General features: G+C 45.4%; 1 protein-coding gene across 1 annotated transcript; it reads left to right on the top strand.

Moving 5' to 3' along the window:
- Positions 1-1654: 1654 nt before the first annotated feature.
- On the top strand, positions 1655-18033 carry LOC142585042 (uncharacterized). Its single transcript, XM_075695488.1, has 7 exons — positions 1655-2450; positions 3420-3505; positions 5691-5756; positions 5881-5913; positions 8293-8403; positions 11935-11976; positions 14809-18033. Exons 1-7 carry the CDS (start codon positions 2384-2386, stop codon positions 14839-14841), a joined length of 438 nt encoding a protein of 145 aa, XP_075551603.1. The 5' UTR covers positions 1655-2383; the 3' UTR covers positions 14842-18033.
- The last annotated feature ends 703 nt before the right edge of the window (positions 18034-18736 follow it).

Genomic DNA, 18736 nt, shown 5'->3' with positions numbered 1-18736 from the left:
GGTGACCACAACTTGCGTTTTTTACGAACCATGCTAGTGACAGCACAAAGGAACAACACAGGATTAAACGCTCATTGACTCACCCATGGGCGCCAAGTGCAAGTGGGAAGAGACCATCGACCCTGTTCTATGCTAATCTTCTCGCTTCTGCAATTGGACGATAGACGATTTACAAAGGCAAAGGTCTGGGGAGTCTGACCTCACAGCTCGTCAGGCCAGAAAGTTATTCGAGCTCTTCTACAGTACCTGAAAGCGGCAGGCTTGAGGGCCCAACTTTAGGTTTGCTGCACCTGGCTTGGTGCACGTGAAAGTGCGATCAAAACTCGCGCCTTCTCCCTCTCTTTTCCTTTCACTCCCCCTCTTCCTCCCCACATGTAGGGTAGCAAACTAGACAAAGTCTGATGGAATTTCCTGCCTTCCTTCTTCCCTCCTTTCTCTCTGTAAAACGCTCGTGGAAAGCTCGGAAAAATGAGAAGTCATCCATATTAAAATAAGTGGACGAATTATCCGCGAGTTTCCGCGATAATCGCGCAGAATGACCAAAACTGCGCTGCACGGTGCACACTTTGCTGTGACAATCCTCTGTACTCGTACATCAGGGCCCGTATTCACAAAACATTTCGTTCGCTAGTGCTTTTTTGCCGTTGCTCTGCCGCTTTGGCTAATGAGTACTGACAAGATTCTCTTGCGAACAAATCTAGCGTAAGATGCGTTTGTGATCTGGGGGCCTGTTATTTTACACGCCCGACAAACGAGTCCTGCGTGGAAGCTCCGCTGATGATGTACACAAAGTGAACAAGCACACAACACTCTGCCCTCGAACTTGTAATGTCACCCCTTTACGTAAGCGATGCCACGCCTCGTTGCTGTCCCCCATGGCGGTCTCGTATGCAGTATAAACGGCACCACGCCGCGGCCCCGTCACCGCTCCTTTCTCCGGAAAATCCCCTCGCTTCTTCTCACGTCCCACTTTCGAGCGCTGCGGAACAACAGCATGCGGGCGGAGGTGTAGAGAATGGATGGATTGTTGGAAGGCCACCGCGATGCTCGCGCATAGTGCGCCACGAAACAAAGGAAACAGAAGACAGACAAAAGGCAGCGGTTGCCCTTCATTTTGACGCTTTTGTTCGGATCTACTCATTTGCCAGGCGCGCCACCAAACGAGAGAGCGTCCCCCCCTCTCCCCCCCCCCCCACACACACGCGTACACTCAGTTCTAACGAAACGCGAAAGGTTCGAGCGAGAAAGCACGCATGCTCTCCTATTTGGTCTCAGCCCTTTGCCTACGACGTCCGGGTGAAATAAAAAAGAGCTCGAATACGTGGGACAGAGATGGACAGAGAGGGAGAGAGCTAAATTAGACTGCCGGCACCCAGCCGTGATGAGACCTCCAGCGGGAGCAATGATCATGAAAACGATAAGAAAAAAAAGTGAAAATATTGGTGAGGTGGCGAGGGACTTGGTCACGCGCTGCTAGCAGCGCGTCCAAGATTGCAAAAGCACAAAAGCCAACGATGGTATAGTCGTAAAAGAAAGGAAAAAAATCAAGCAAACGAAATAAATGGCAGCGAGAAGAGTGGAAGAAGTAAACAGCTATCTGTACTGATTCTCTCCCCACCCGCGTTTATTTATGCGTTCCCTGTTTCTTTCCTTCTCGTCGGTTGCTTCTCTCCCGGCACTGCCCGACGCTGTGCCGTTCTTTCCCGGGACGAAAGTCGTCCGCGTCAAATCGGTCGGGTACCCCGGACCGTGAGGTCGCTCACATCCCGACGCTGTCGCTCCTCTTCACACACGACGGGCACGTCGAACTTTGGCGTGAACGACTAGGGACTTTGTGTTGCGCTCGAAATCGGCTATTGCCAAGATCACGATCCGTCTGAATTACGAACTGCGGTTATGCTGCTTGTGTCAAATCTCGGATTCTTTCACTGAAAGCCTCAGCCTAAGAAAAGAGCCCCACATTTCGACACGGCGTTTCGTCATCGACAACCTGCCCACGGTGTAACTCGTCGGCGACCTAGCGGAAGCGTTGTCTTCTTGGACGATTCGACGAACGACGATATCCGAATCGATCAACTCCCTATTCGACGAAAGCTTGACGCTTTCCGCTGAAAGAACAACTTTTCATTGCTCGATTGTTACGTTTGCCACGTTTCGTGCGGGATTTCCCCACAGGCTGCAGTAAACGCTGGTCGAAGACAGCAAAGCCGTGCCCTGGACCTCTGCAACCGGTTGGCGGTGGTTGTGATGGTTCACGTCCAACATACGTCCCGGAGCGAAAGACGACTTGGAGGTTGCGCGGACGTTTCGGCCATCGAAGATCCCAACTAGCCGCCGGGAGGCCGGTAAGCCGGCTTCACGTCGCAAGCCGGGAGTCGGCGTCATGGAGGGTGTCGTCGCTGCGATGTCAAGAAAGTACTCCTGGGCCATAGGAGCTTTGTGTGTCATTGGTAAGATGGTTTCCTGCTGCGAGGAAGAACGTGCGTGTAGTCTTAGAACGAAGAAGCCTCAATTACCTGAGTGCACGACATTCAGGGAATTATGTGTTGAACCTGGGTTCAACGAGTGCGAAATTGTACAAAGCGATGTTCGTAATCACTGACAAAGCGTAGAGGCCATCGTAAAGACGAATTTTCAGTAAATAAACGCTGCGCTTATTTAGATACAGGTTTCGAACGTATTCCTTATTTCGAACTCTCAATAATACGGATTATACAATTTCACAGGTACCGTCGAAGAAGAGATAAAAGGGGAAGTAAAAAGTACAAACTCCGAAGATTGCTTTCACAGCCACTGTGTTGTGAACTGTTGATGTTGCAAACAGCACGTAACAGTTCTGCCTCTAACATTTCAGCATGTGACATTGCTGTGCGTGACAGTGTCGCATGTGATAGTGTCACATGTGACAGTGTCACATGCTCATGGCTGTGTTAGCCAAATAAATTCAGTGGGAGACCAGACCGTGGAGGAGGCGGGACCATAAAGGAGAAGGCTAACTGTAGCAGAATGCTTCAGAACTAGATATAGCTCGAAACTACTACACTGACCAGGCGATGGTCCTGGCTTCGAGGCCCTGGCCGAGATAAAATTTTCTTCAACTACGATAACCTTTTTTTTTCTGGGACCCGTATTAATCTCTTTGTTGCATGCATATTGCTGCTATCATGCGAATGACAACTTTCGCTTTCGTACGGCTACCATTGCTTCGAAGTGCGCTGTATCTTGTAAGTTAAGGAGCAACAACTTATTCTTGCTGATGTTATTGGGAAAGTAATTGAACTTGCAGACTACAAGAAATTGGGATTTAGATACGCCGTTAAAAAGAAAAGAGTTACACTGCTGTATAAAAGAAAAACTGGTTCGACGGAACCATTGTAGCAAGGACGTGAGTTTGGTTTTCCCTTTCCTTCCTTTTCTAGGAATGATGCTGATTGGACAGTCAACAGTGGAGGGTGCTAAGGGAGTCACTATCCTGGATTGCATCAGACAGGAGATCCCGGCAACGGTGAGAGACCTACACGATCCTTCCGCCGTAGGCTGTGTTTCCAGTATGGATAGTCGCGTTAGTCACGTCATAGTCCATAGCGCTATTCGTAGGATGACCATGGCCATAACACCATTTTTGATGGGTAAAAGCCCAAGGTCGGCTTCTTGCATGAAACAATTTAAAGTTCTTATAGTTTTCGTTGGCGATGATGAGTTATAAACGCTTTATATCTTTGCAAACTTTTGCCGAAACTTTTTTCCGACTGCTCCTGTATCGTTCTTTTGTTCCTCTTAACTGACTCAGAAAAGTCAACGTTCTCATGCCCCTCGCTGTAACCTTCATGCACAGCACCTTATGCAGGTCTTTTTTTTTTCTCAGACTAGAATCATTGCATTTGCTATAACGCGTTGATAACGAGACTGTGCTTTTTACGCTTTTACGTGAAAGTGTTGTATACAGTGGCCACGCCATACAGAGCAAGGAAATGTTCCCTGTGACTATAGGTGCTAATGCGGAGAGGCGTAGCGCGTATTCTTTCCAATCCTTATTTGTTTCTTGAATTTTTGAACAGTGAATCACTCTCTGACCAATTATGGTCAGTCCAGAAGGCCTGCGATGTGGCTGAAGGGCTCGGCCTGACAGTCCCAACGTGCGAGTGGCCCGCGTCAACCTAGGGTTGACCTTCAGGACCCAATAAAGTTATTCATACCATCCCATACCATACCATACCATACCATACCATACCCGGATGTTGGCGCTGCCGCTTTCAGTTTGTGTAGCTATTAGGAGCGAAAATTCGTTTTCGAGAAAAAAAATGGTCGAGCAATCGTGGGTGTAGCCAGGAAAGTAAGATATATTCTACGTTGTGTAGAAGACAAAACATATGTCGAGCACATCTGTAGCCATGGATTTTATTCTATACAGGCCTTCCTGTGGGGGCGCAGCGCGAAGAAGACAAAGTGCGCTACTATATCAAGCATTTGGCACATGTATTACAGAACCCTATGTAGCCTAAATTAATCCTTAGCTCTCCAGTATGGAGTTTCTCGTAACCCCAGTGTTAAAATACTCCAACAATCAAGACGTGCTATTGAAGTATCTAAAACTCCAAAAACAATTGCACAGACATGGTGTCACCAGAGGTATGCGAACTGCATTATCTGGGGGTGACTAATCGTCACGCGTGCATCAAGCTTTCTTTGTGGTGCGAACGCTAGTCCCCTGCGCTACGTTGTGTATTCACAACGAAAACTCAACACGCATGACCTGAGCGTGTGATATGTCATTATCATGAAGACAAGATTGTGTCGGCTGCTAATGTACTTTAGCATCCATTAGCGTGCAAAATGCGGAAAAAAGATAAAGTATGACTCGGGGGAACTCCTTGAGCGCTTAATACAAACAAACTGAGGTTATGTTGTGAGGGGGGGGGGCGTGAAATTGATGAAAAGCGAAGCACGCTTTCTAAACCGACTATTCGTAGAGATGGACAAGATGGCTGAAAACGCGCAAGTGCCGGTGATCGCCGTCTTCTTCGTTAGTTCAAGGAGGTGACTCGCAACACTATCATGAAGTTAAACGCATCTGTTAAGAATGCTCGCACGCCCCTGGAAAAGTACTTGACAAATTTTAGAATTACATAACTCGAAAAATTGTATGAAAGTGCACGAAATGTATGAAAAATGCCTTTCGATTGCCTTACTTTTTGCCTTGTTTCCCTTGTCGGTATAAGCGAACCTGACGTGTGTAAAAGAGAATGATTTCGCCACTCTGATGCTCGCGCCACCAACGCTTCAAGAACCGAGGTCAAGTCAATGGTCTCATAGGCTCCTTTTGCCTTGTGTGCGTACACCTTGGCAGGGATCGCATTGTCTCTGCAAAAAAACAGAAAGCGAACTACAATCGGTACGATCGGTTTGCCTACTTCATGGCCAGCTAGGTACTTAAACTATATACGAGTAAGTATGGGAAATTCGAATTATAATATCATGAATAGAGTACGCGTTTTGAGTAGGAGAGAGGCATGCAGGCAAACATTTTGTACAAACACTTACAGAATAATGCACTCATGACCTCTTGGTATCTCACTCGTTCAATTCATGCACGAACGTTCTCTTTCTCTGGATGGTTCGCTAATACAAATTGACCTACAATAGTTAGCAGGAGCACAGGCTAGACATTGTGCTTTACTTTTGCTTGACAGGTTTCTCCAAAGTTCCAAGAGTGCGTAGACAACGTAACCATTGGAAGCTTCTACAAATTCATGACCGTAAGTGTTGTCATTTGCAGTTATAATATAAAAGGTGCATGCCATTAAATATAACGTTCAGTCTGTTTAACGACCACTTAATCTTATTTCTACTTGTATCTTACCTTCCTCAAACCATGTGCAGGGTTTGCAATGCATCCTGAGGCTCGCGAATGCAGTAAGTTTCTTCGAACAACTCTCCTTTCTGAAATTACTCATATACAGAAAAAGAAAAGTTTCATTGACACTGTGTTATGAGTATGTCGCGCACGCGCAGACAGTTCAATATTCTTCATTATTCATTTATCTTTTTGTCATCTTTCATATCCCTTTTTCCTTTCCCCTGTACAGGGTAGCCAACTGGAGATATTCTCTTGTTAATGTCCCCAGTTTTCCATTGCTTTTATCTCTCCCTTTCTTCTTGTCTAGTCAAAGCCAATAACGGGGTTTTAACCAAGTGGTTCTCAATATATGATCATGATGGGGTCGCTGAGAAGCAAGAAGCAGAAAAGCTGTATTCCTATAAAACTAATATAAAAATTCCTATAAAACTAATAGAAAACAGCAGTGGTTACATTCCGAATGATTTGCGCGTGCCCATCACATACTACGCTGGCAACGGAGAAGCTGATGTTGCATGCATGAAATGAGCGTCCTCACTTTAGCTTACCACGCATTTCTGATTAGTATGGTAGGAACCAGAGCTCAGGCGTTTTGAGAAAGTCCAGCAGTGCTCTTGTGACCCGCTGCGAGGATGACGGCCGAGTCCTTGGTGCATTCGATTGCGAAGCTATAGTTAACGCGGTTGTGTGTGCGCGCGCGTCATTTGTTTTTCCTTTGCTCCTCTTCTTCCTTTCTCCATTTATGCCCGCTTCCCTCTCCCTCAGTGTACGGTAGCGAACTGGGTGCAACCTGGTTTGCCGCCCGGCCCTTCTTCTTCTTTTTTTTCTATCTCTTTACGACAGAAAGCCACAAGAATTTCAATGCTGTTCCTTCTTTTCCATATGATCTGTACCGAAGACAACTTGTTTCGCTCCGATAGGTCCTTATAATAGCTCAGGTGGGAAGTTGCGCCCGCATTACTCATGTCTCATTAGCATCGACTTTCTTTCCTTATGAATTTCTCTCTCTTTTTCTTCTCTCTTTGCCACAGTGTTCCTGTTGTAACATTCAGCCTAGTTTTTTTTTATACTACACTTCCTTTGATGGTCGAACGTTACTCCGAAGCCCTCAAATTCGGAGTCTTCATGCCCATGTGCTCCTTTTCGATTTTAAACACTATAAATCAGCTTAGTTTCTTCTGGCTCAGATGTTCCTATCTCCTGAGATGCACTTGTCGATCAAGTTGAGGCAACCGTTCTCACTCCTTTCTTTCTCTGGCTTCCCTCACATACTGCGTGTGATGTTTGTCAATGGCGCGTCTGTAAATGGTTGTAAAAAGTGCCTGGCTCCTTTGCTGTCCCGATGACCCTTGGATCTGACGAACCATAGACCATAGTTTGACGAACATCACTGCGAGCAATCGGTGGTTGCTTACATTAGTAAATAATGATATGGAGCGCGTGAACATATCGCTAGAACGTTGCGTCCTGTAAGCGAAAAGTTAGCCTGTACGTGGCTTTTTCTGGCGAGAAAGATTCTCTCAAGAGTGACTCCCGGGTAGAATCGAAAATGTTCAGCGCTTAAAGAAAATAAGGCCCGTTATAAGCGAACGGGAGTGTTGCTGAAAACCACCTGAGCTATTGCTTTATCTCCTTAAACAGATGGCGCTTGTATCGCGTGCCATATTTCAAAGTGGTCGAGAGTTAGCCGACTTCTTGACATAACGCTATACCGGTCGGCGGAGAAATACGTGCGGTTAATGGAGATACCAAATTATTACAGTGCCCTAAAATATTGCTGAGACATGAACTGAAAGCTCGTGGACTACTCTGGCCTAAAGGGAACGTATGAGCGTCCAACGACATTAAGCCCACAGCTATGCATAACGTTGCAGAAAATTTCCAGTTATACGTAGCTGTATACCAGACTAGGCGCTTCCCACATAATGCGTGGGCGCAGAGCAGGCGTTTCTACCTCATTCATTCTGCAGATTTTCTAATTTTCTTAGCTCGGGGTAGGCAAACAGGGGTACTTCTTGCTACTGTTGCCTTTAATATATGGCCCGCACCCACGAGGGAGGATTGGCCGTGGCTCACAGTGGAAGTAATGCACATTCCCGCTTAACTTTCCTGCCCTTTATACTCTCTCGGTTAGATGCGTAAGGATGTCATAGCTTAGCTCTGTGTCAGCGGTAAACACGTGTGCATCAAAAGAGTCCTAACTCTCCGACGACTCTTTGGAAAATAAGGTAGTCAGCAGTTTTGATAACTGCTACAACTTGATGGAAATTTGTTCGACGGCTTTTTGATGCCGCTAGTCGTGGCATCCTGGGCCGGGTGCTTTTTGTGTATATTTATCTCGCGCTTTACAAGTGAATGTGCTCCCTATGAATCGTCGTTGACGGCTTCGAGGCGGTATAGCGTGACGCAGCTCCCCTGTCGCGCCCTCTGTGCAGATTCGACCGGATCGCTTTGTCGACACCGCGCTGCTGTTCTCGGCAGTTGGTGACTTCAAGGGTACCCGGTTCGAGCTTGCAGTCGACAAGTGCGCCTCGCCGCCCATGCTGGTACGCACTATTCTTATACTGTAACACTGAGCTTCTTACTCCATTGTTTTCTTTGAAGATCCTTCACACATTGGTTGAGAACGACGGCGTCGTGAACGCGTCGTCATTCAGCAGTTGTTGCCAGCTCAACGACGCTACGGCTTCCCGATCCAGATATTCAATGTTCGCATCTAAGGCACGAACGAGTTCCAATCTTAAAGTTGGCTACCTTATATTCAAAGCTAACGTTTCCTTGCCTGTTCCTTCGCCTTTGGCACTGCTTCCGCTGCTGTCTTGCACGTCGCGTCGGGGGGCGGCTGAGAACGTGCGCGACGTACTACATGGCAGGGGCGCGGGAAAGATGTCAGTGGGACCTTTCCAACGAACTCCGTGGTTGTCACCACAATGCCCTTTAAGAAGCCCAGTACTCTTTGCCCTTCGCTCCGTTCAGGGTGGGGACAACCTAGTCATCTGCTATGGCGTCCGCCATTGCATAGCCCAACGCTCGGGTAGCGCGCCGCAAGGAGACGGATATGCCACCACATCCTCGTCCGCAGGCGCATTTCGTGCTGACAAATTCGCTTGAAGAAGTAGCAGGGCATAATACTAGATCAGGGAACCTCACCTTGTCATGGTGTAGTTTTGCTCAAGCTGGTGTTGTGACGCCATGTCGTCCGCGTTTATACGCGGCGTGTTTTGCTTCGTGGTATAGAGCAGCAATCGTTCGCGTAGTTCTCTGAGTAGTTCTCCGAGTTCTCGCGCCACGTATGGCACGTTCCGTACTTAACTTATCTTTACTGGCATGGTGGGGGCTCGTTCCCGCTATAGCGTAGGCGAGCTCTAGATGTACCAAGTGGGCTGACAAAATTGCGTTTTTACTCAAGTGTCACCAAGGAGCTTTAAAATACGAATTTTAACTACAGAACCAATAAAAAAATTAAAAACAAAAAATAACAATCAATTTATATTTAACGGAGATTCTGATTATTTATGTCGGTGTTGCGAAATATATTTCAGCCGCTATTCTACGTTAGCTTCGAATGCACCCGTAGTGTAAACATCATGATTTCGAATACCACCGGGAGCCGAATTCTCAAAGCTTTCGTTCGCAAGTGCTGTTTTTTAATGGGATGATCGCATTCGCTAATAATAGGTCCCACATCGTTATTGGCTAAACGAGAAGAAAGGAGGTTAAACGAGGGGCCGGATTTTGATTAAACATATCATAAGAAGCCAACAAACGCAGACACCAAGGAAAACACAGGGGAAATTACTTGTACTTACTGAATTTCGGACAGCGCTATACGAAAAGCGGGGCTTCAAAAAATGTCCCCACCCTGCACGGAGCGGCGTGTGAAGAGGGCATATGGGGGTCCTTCGGGCGCGGGACGTGGCAGCAGCTACTGCCCCTAAAGCTTTCATAATAATTTTTGTCTTTCTCTATCTCTCTGTTTCTCTCAGCCACGATGCGATGCGCCGCTTGAGGGAATGGCAGCGCTAGCGTCCTCGCGGGCTGCGAACACTGGCGATAACAACGCATTGAGCATATACTTCTCGCTGTGCGCTCTATGTACTAAGCAGACAAACGCTATGGTAGTGCACGATAAATGACATTTAACACCACATCACGACTGTCGCATGCCGTGGAAATGTCAAATGAGATGAAAATAAATGAACACGAACAGCACGGAAAGCTTCGCTCACATTGATCCCCACATTGCGTGGGATTTGCATAATATTTTACTGTACGCTTTGTCGCAACTTCAGCGGTACTTCTGGACCTTGTTCCACGTGTTCATTTAGTTTCTAAATATTCTCCCAAATTTATTCCTTCATGTTTACAGCGCCAACGGGATGACACACAGAAAGGAGAAGCAAAACAATCAATCAAACAAACAAACAAACAAACAAACAAACAAAGGAAGGAAGGAGCAAACGAGCGAATGCGTGCGAACGCTGGTTTTTGTCCGCTTGCCTTTATGTGTGTCGCGAAGTCGGAGCTATAAGCATGAAGGTGAACCAACTGGCTGATTTGAATAACTTAGTTCTTTTTTTTACCTAAGTGTTCAATTTTTTTGTCACGTCCCATTACATAATATTTAGCAAGCAATGAGAGCAGAATAGTTTGCATCAATCGAGTATTCGTGTCTTTCTTAAACCATTATTTTTTAGTTATTAGCGCTACACATAGATATGGGTTGGAATATTTCTCCTGTGGGTAGAAAAAGAGTGGTAGAATGCAGCCAGCTTTGTATTCGCATGTACACTCAGCTGTGCGCTACTCTTTATCTTTGTAATTGACTGCTATTCTATTTGGGCCCTTTCAATCGTTACTCAAAGCGGCGCATATATACTACCGCTTGTGGTCTAAATATTGTGCTGAACTACTGTGCATAACACCTGTGGATATCGTTCCCGGGTTGTTGTCCGTAGCTTGCATATCTGGAGTTCATCTTTTTATTTTTTCCTGATAAGATTGTCTCAAGCTCAGCTTTTCGTCACTCCTAATGCTTATTATGTTTTTTTTTACGGTCCCTTTCATTACAAATAATTCTTTGCCCAATACCAATAACTTTGCGGCAGGTAGGTGTAGGTAAGTTCTGGTCGGCATGTCGTTCCGCGTCTCTTCAATAAAACATATGCAGACGACACGCACTGTGGGATTCATGCTATGCGAAGCGTATTGTGGCTGGCTGGCTATCCACCATTGCTACTACGTTCTGCAGAGCATTGCTGGGTGTTTACTAATTACCAGTTGTTTACCTCTGTATTCAGCATCCTTGCAAAGCGTTACCAATTCTTACATCCTTTTATACATGGGAACCTGATGTTGATGTGTATTTATTTTTACTATAGTGACACGCGCATGCTGCTTGCTTTGTAGAGAGAGGCTGTACGATTCCATGAAGCTGCTTTTAGGGCAGCTTTTACCCGCAGCTTCCTTCATCTTTATCCTGGAAATTTTATGTGTTATTTTGTTGTATTGTATTCTATTCTATTCTTTCGTACCGTATTCTATTGTAATTTATTGTATTGCAAAAACGAGAGGGCGCCCGGCTTCTCCGTCCATCCCTCCGCCAGCTAGCACTTTCAGGCGGCGTGACATTGGACTGCCTTCGGGATCAGCCCGGGTCAAAACATGTTGAAACGTTTCTTCAGTGGAGCACAATAAATCCGACATAATGTCATCGCTGCCGCCGCCTTGCTATTGTCGTCGCTATCGTCCACTCGGCGCTGTCGTCACACACATCGCTTGCGTCACAACTTACGCTAACCAGTTGGTTCATCTGGTAACGCTTTACGAAACAGAAAACAACGCTGATTAGCCAGATATACCCGCAATATGCTTTGCTTATGTATCCATCCCCACAGTGCAGATAACTTTTTTCTTTTTTCACTCTCAAACATGTGGGCATTGCGACCTTCCTGGCGGCATTTGCCAGCTTTTCCTTTCTTCTCCGTGCGGTCGCATGTGATGTTCGCGATCCAAATAATAATAAATATAATAACAATCATGCTTTCTTTCTTTTCATGTCTTGCCTCACCCTTCAGGCGATCAAGTTTACCACCTGCCTTTTCACTCGCTTTCAGGAGGTGAGTTGCACGTACCATACCTTATTTTCGTTACGCTCAGGGGCGTTGAAGAAAGTCCGCTGCGGTTGATCAGTGGCTGTGGAATTTGACTTGCGGTTTCCATTTCCGGCCACGGCGGCCGCATTCCGATGGGGATGGAATGCAATATAAATGCTCGTGCGTCGTACTTTTGGTGCACGCTGAAGTACTCCCGGGGGTCAAAAGTAATCTGGAGCCCTCCACTATACGGCATGCCTCCTAACCGGTTCAAAGGGCTGCCTAGCTTTGGCACTAGTGTGCGTGTGATTGTGGCCTTATGGTTAGAGCACCGGGCTATCGACGATGAAGGTTTGATTTCCACCATCTGGCACGTAATTCTTAATTCGTTATTGCGACATATCCCCGCTTAGCCCGAAAGCTTTACAGCAGGGTGGTTACAAACATGAAAAGAATACATCTTGATTCACGATGCACACCTGTCCACATGACAGTCGATTCCACTGAGCCATAGCTTTAACATAAAAAGAATTGGCATACAGGCCCGTCCTAGCCCGGCATTCTCTAATTTTGCACTGGTGGTGGTCAGTGCGTGTCGATATATAGTTTGGCGGCTTTAAGTACATTTCCCTATCAATTCCAGTTTTGTTATGATAGATTTCATGCAGAAGCTTTAGTTCAATTCAATTTTTTTAAAGTATGATCTATTCGGCAAGAAAGCGGGAACAGTCACAGACATTAAAGTCTGGGAAGGTTCGCGTAGAATTCACTTTGAAATATTGGTACCGCGGTCTCGACCTTCACATGCAAAGAAAGCCAACAAAGTCCTGCTGCACCTCTCAAAGATGACTGGGCTCAACGGCCGTTTTTGAATGCGCGGTGGACGCAATCACGAGTGTGTGCGCAACAATTGTTATCCCTTCTTTTTTTGTTTTCCTTTTAAAGCGAAGCTTTCTTTCGGGATCTCGCCGAGTAGGTTATGATTCACTTTAAATAAACAAAAAAAAATCAAGCGCGCCCAGCATTGAGATTCTAACCTCGCTTTCCAGCGCTGCAGCCTGATGCTCTGACCATTAGGCCACATCCGCTCTTTTTTTCTTTATTGCATGAAAATAGCAGTAATGTCATGCAAGCATTATTTACATTACATTTAGACACCCGCACGAAACACCAACGCACACATGCTACACAGTTCAATGAAAGTTCAAAAATTGGGCAAACAAATGCAAACGTCCAGATGCGAATTCCACTCAGGGTCGGTAGCGACGGCTTTAACCACACTACGCACTTGAGCAGCCTCCTCTCGAAACACATACCTTGCCGAGCGAGGTAGCTCGGCCCGTCTATCGATCATTAGGCTTCTCCACAGTAAATAAGGACATAATAACAAAAACAAATCATACGGTGTATTACTGATTGTCTTTTTGAACAGGAGGAAGCCGAGATCGTCAACGTGAGAGGAAGTTCTATTTTGATAGATGTTTGTAAAATGTAAAAAAAGGGAAGTAAAATGCATCACGACAAAGAATAAAACATTGTTTTAATGTGTCGGGCTCGTAGCAAAGTCTACAATTCGCATTCCGAAGTATATATGTATACTTCTGTTTTCATGAAACCATGCTTTTGATTGGCCATGTGGAATTGTGCAGCCCTAAGGAAAAAAATTTTCACTGCTGGCGTTATAGACATTCTGCGGACACTGCAAAGAACATCTTGACCAAATAAAGATAAGCATGGCTTTATATCCGTGGGTTCAGGTAGAAGGCCCTATACACTTCTCTCGCGCCAACACCGACTGGTTCTCTGTGATGATCGCCGCGCGCTGATCATTACGGTTCCCATACTGGGACACATACAACGGAGGGCTGGCCAAGAAGCGTGTACGCGTATTGACGGTGATTATGATTTCCATGCTATGGCACATACCTACGACGGGGCATTGGTCAAGAAGAGACCGGTACAGTTAAGATAAATAAGCGGAAATAAATAAACCCAGTCCTGCGTAAGATTTGTCCCATTGCGTATAGCACGGGTGCGCGACAGCACATGTGCGAGCGCCAGTTTTCCTTTACGCCAAAGACGCAGCACTGAAATGCGCAAGCAATTCACCAACTCGTGCAGTTATCGTATTGGAATGGCGGACTCACCAATGTGCGCAAAGGGCAAGTGTGAAGAGACCATCAGTCATCTTCTGTGCCACTGTTCTCGCTTTGATAGCCAATGTCAGACTTTCCAGTGTGCCTTGAATACACTGGACAACAGGCCATTTACAGAAGCAAAGATCTTGGGAGCCTGGCCTCACAGTTCATTAGCCCACAAAACAGTTCAAGGGCTTATTCACTACCTGAAGGCAACAGACTTGAGTGCCCGTCTATAGACATCCTGTACCTTAGTGCATGTGAAAGTGCGATATAGATTCATGTTTTCTCGCTCTCTCTCTCTCTCCATTCCCCTCCCCACGTGTAGGGTAGCAAACTGGACTAAGTCTGGTTAACCTCCCTGCCTTTCCTTCTTCTCTTCTCTCTCTCTCTTAAAGAATTCCACTAACCACTTGAAGAAAATTTCGTTTCACATAGATTCCATCATAAGCTTTGGATCAGCAAACTTTTTTCTTCTTGCTTCTCCCTCCTCCAGTGTAGGGTAGCAAACCGGATGCAACGTGCTTACATTCCTTATATATATATATATATATATATATATATATATATATATATATATATATATATATATATATATGTATATATATATATATGTGTGTGTGTGTGTGTGTGTGTGTGTTTGTGTGTGTTATAAGCTTAAACATAACTTTGCCTGAGGCGCTCACTCACTTTCTTTTGTTTTTTTGCCTGCTTGCAGGTTTGCAAAACTAGAGTGAAGAAACCAGGATAGTCACTCCTGAAGATCACTGCAGAGTGCACAGCGTTCGTCGTAGCGCACGCGCCTGCGAGGGAGAGATTGGTGCGTGCAGCAGTCCACGCGACCTTCGTGAACCGCTGAGGCCCGCACGGCAGCTCCACGAGCACGTCGCACAGCACTGGAGACGCCTACACGTACAACGTGGAGGCACAGCACGCTATCGTATGCGTCGCTGCACGACAAACGCGAAACGCATGCGCGTAATGATCACCTGGGTAATCATGCGACCATAGAATGTACCAATAAGTAGCCTTTGAACTTTCCAGTAAGTTTGTTATTAGCTTTCACCCGCAGGTTCCAGTATGTTTTCGGGCAGCCATCTTTTCGAAGCATTGTCTGATGTGTAGAACGGTTTTGATGCGCATGGTGCTTATTACTTTATGGTTATTTTGCAAAAAAAATCGCGTCGTCTGATCGGCACGGCTTGTAGAAGGCACATGTAGATATTTCTCCCCTTTTAGGACGTCGATGCGTCTCGTTAAGATGCAGAATATATATGTCACTAATTTGTGCCGATGTTAACTGTGAGTGCAGGTGGAAGGGAAGCGTTGCAGATGCGTTGAGCACACCGCACCTTGCAGGTGCGCGGAATATTGTTCATTTCAAATTGCAATGTAAAAGTTGCAGAAACTCTTTGTCGTTTGCTAAGGCAATGATTGTATCACCCGCATTTGTTATTTTGCGATCTCATATATATATATATATATAACGTTTTGATGAACGTATCAGCACCAGTATAAGTATCATGGACGTGTAACTTTAAGAGCCTTTCGTGGCGCATCTAACGGCACTTTTAAAACATAACAATATGAACAGAAGCAGCTCTATATCTTTACTTCATCTGAAGCTAGGCTTTTTATGCGTTCCAAAAGATCGTTGCAATTAACTTTTATTGTATAGTTTTATAGGCAGGAAGCAGAAGCAACGTAAGGACCATATCATGTTCATTTGGTTAACTAATATTTGCATTAAATGAGAGTAACTATACGCACTTTGCGAATTTCTGGTTTTGTTGTGCTCATTCAGCTAAGGCAAATAATTTCTTACGAAGGACAGGGTTCGTAGGAACGCCTGTCGGCTACTGTATAGCTGGAGTTGTCACAAATGTTTTCGGTAAGGCAGTCTTCGAAATCCTGATATAGTGCCTGCCGGAAGCACTTCTATAGGAAACATTTTCCCCGAGAAGATTTTCGCATCGTGGTTTTACCTTTCCTGAACATCACAGGTAAACACGGAACTTATTGTTTAACTATAGGGAAGTGTTCTTGATTCGTCATTGGGACATAATCTATGACTATGTTTTACACAAGAACCGAGATTGACGCCATTGCTGCCGCGATCGTCCTAGATGATGATATGTGTTCGGGACGCGACCGTTCTTATCTTCTATATTCGTCACACTGGATACGCGGTTTCCCCATGACATAAGGGCTGCGCTCTGGAAGCACTGATAACGAGGAAGCAAATTTACGAACGGAATCAAGAGCATCTCCATTTAACTCAAGTCAAACAGCCATTTCAAAAGAGTACAGGTGCTGTGCACGAGTTTCGTCTCTTTAACTGCTAACCTCGAGGCTCGAGCACTATATTCATTTCGTGTGACCATGACAACTTTGTTTAATTGCAAGGCTATACGTGTATGCTTATGTTCCTTGTTTTCTTGCTTGTTACCGATTCACCCAAATGTGAAAGTACCCATTTAAGTCTCAGTTGTGATGTTCGCGTGAAGTTGATCACTGTACACGTCTCCTTACATTCTTTTCTCAGCCTATTTTCCTTGAGCGATAGAGGCAACAACGCTTTGCTAATGCATAATAGTAAGACAGTATTGTTAATGTAATTTGTCTCATACGTTTCTTTGTTTTTTTGCTAATCTATCATCTTTGCTTGCATAATTTACATTTTTTTTTTACATCTGTCACCACATTCCTTTGCTATGCATGAGTGTTTAGTTTCGTTAATGAACTTTGTAGTAATGTCTCCATATTGTCGCCTCACCGGCGGCTGTCGCTGTAGTCAGCACATGTGGTTCGTGATACAGGGTACATCGATCTCTAGACCGTGATATTCGCTCGCGTGCCTGGTAGTATGTGACATCACTCCACTATATGGATCTATGTGCACCTAAGTATTTGCACGTAGTTTCGCAAGGAGTTTCTAGATTTAGAGTAGAGATGTAGAAGTGCTGTGACCACAAGCGTCCTGCGACTCCAGTTATCCTGTCTGTCATATTTTGATGCTAAGATTGCTAAAGGAAAGCCTAGCGCTGTATTCCTTCAAACAGCGTGTGAATGACGGGCAGGCTATAGTGCATGCATGTTTCTACGATTTGGAATGACTTGCTTGAGAAAACACTTCGCGGTTTGATTTCATAATTCCTTGTGGTTCTAACTGAGTCGCGTGTTAGCCGAACGACGTTTCTGTAAAGCATTTGAGTTTTTTTTTTACGTTCACGACTAACCCATTAAAACCAGTAATTTCTCATGTATGTAAAGGTCTTTAAGCTTTTCAGTACGCCTCTCATAGATCTAGATGGTATTTGGACATCAACATCCATCATGGGATATTATACTTATTTTGAACAGTTCTGTCTTCTACAGCGTTCTGAAAACAGTACGATAGTCGAAATTGCCATGGCAGACTAGGTCAGAATGACAAAGCTTAAGGCTGTTCAAAATAAAGAAGAACGAAACTTAGGCAAATCCATGTACTATTGAGTATTACCATGAAGGATTAATCACTGTGCATGCACCAGCACCACATTGTGGTATTGTTAGCACGAAGTAGTATTTTATTTTGTCTACCTTTCATGCTGAAGCACAACGAGTTTGAACTTGGAAAACGTAGACTTCTTTAAGTTAAGTAGCGGCAACAAACTGTCGTAACGCATGCGAAACGAAAAAGAGAAAGTAAACACGCTTAAGCGAGTTCTACCTTTCCATACCCTTTACTCTGTTGCCGAAGCGCACAAACAGAGCATTAATTCTTGGCTCTGTCTTTAACAGCATTCGGTGTTAAGTGAGATTTTTTCTTGTGAGAGCATTCATTTTCTTCGCTTGATTCCTCAATAAGCTTGTACAGAATGAAGCTACGTGGATGTGCAAGTGTGTGATATGTGTGCAAGAATCGCTATATGGGTTTGGAATAAAGGTATTTGTCGCAGAACTCTTGTTCCCACAGATTTTGGGCATTGTGTACGCGTTGCTGGTCAAGTAGAGCTACACATGAGTGCACGTTTCGAACGATGCCACTGATTCGTGCCTTTAGCATGCAGCAACAAATTCTCGCTGCACTAACGTACGTTATACGACGTGTCACATAATGTTGGTGTCATTAGTGTTCGGGATGCCCCTAATCTCACGTCTTGCCGAGGTTAACCTCTTCTAGGCTGCCATCACGATTTCGCGACATGCCGCATCTGAGCTCGCATATACAAACGGGATGATTTAGCAGAATGCATCCTCGTGTTGACGTCGCACACTGTCATCCAGTGAAAACGCGCAAGCGTGTCGACATCGCTGACTCAGAAAACAACGCTTTGCGCATGGGGCCTCCGATGAAAGAGAGCACTCCGATAAACTTAAGCTAATTATTGGGTTTTACGGGCCAAAACCAAGATATGATCATGAGGCACGCCGTATAGTGGGTGACTCTGGAAGTTTGGACCACCTGGGGTTCTTAAACGTGCGCCTAAATCTAAATACACGGGTGTTATAGCCTTTCGCCCCCCATCGAAATGCGGCCGCCGTGGCCAGAATTCGGTCCTCCGACCTCGTGCACAGCAACCTGACACCATAGCCACTTAGCAACCACGGCGGCTTCTGAGAAACTCGTGCGGGTGCATCTCTCTAGGTGCATAAGTTGAAGT

The sequence above is a fragment of the Dermacentor variabilis genome, chromosome 6, assembly GCF_050947875.1.
Source record: "Dermacentor variabilis isolate Ectoservices chromosome 6, ASM5094787v1, whole genome shotgun sequence".
NCBI lineage: Eukaryota > Metazoa > Arthropoda > Arachnida > Ixodida > Ixodidae > Dermacentor > Dermacentor variabilis.
The sequence above is the reverse complement of the archived record's forward strand: the minus strand, read 5'-3'. Positions and strand labels throughout refer to the sequence as shown.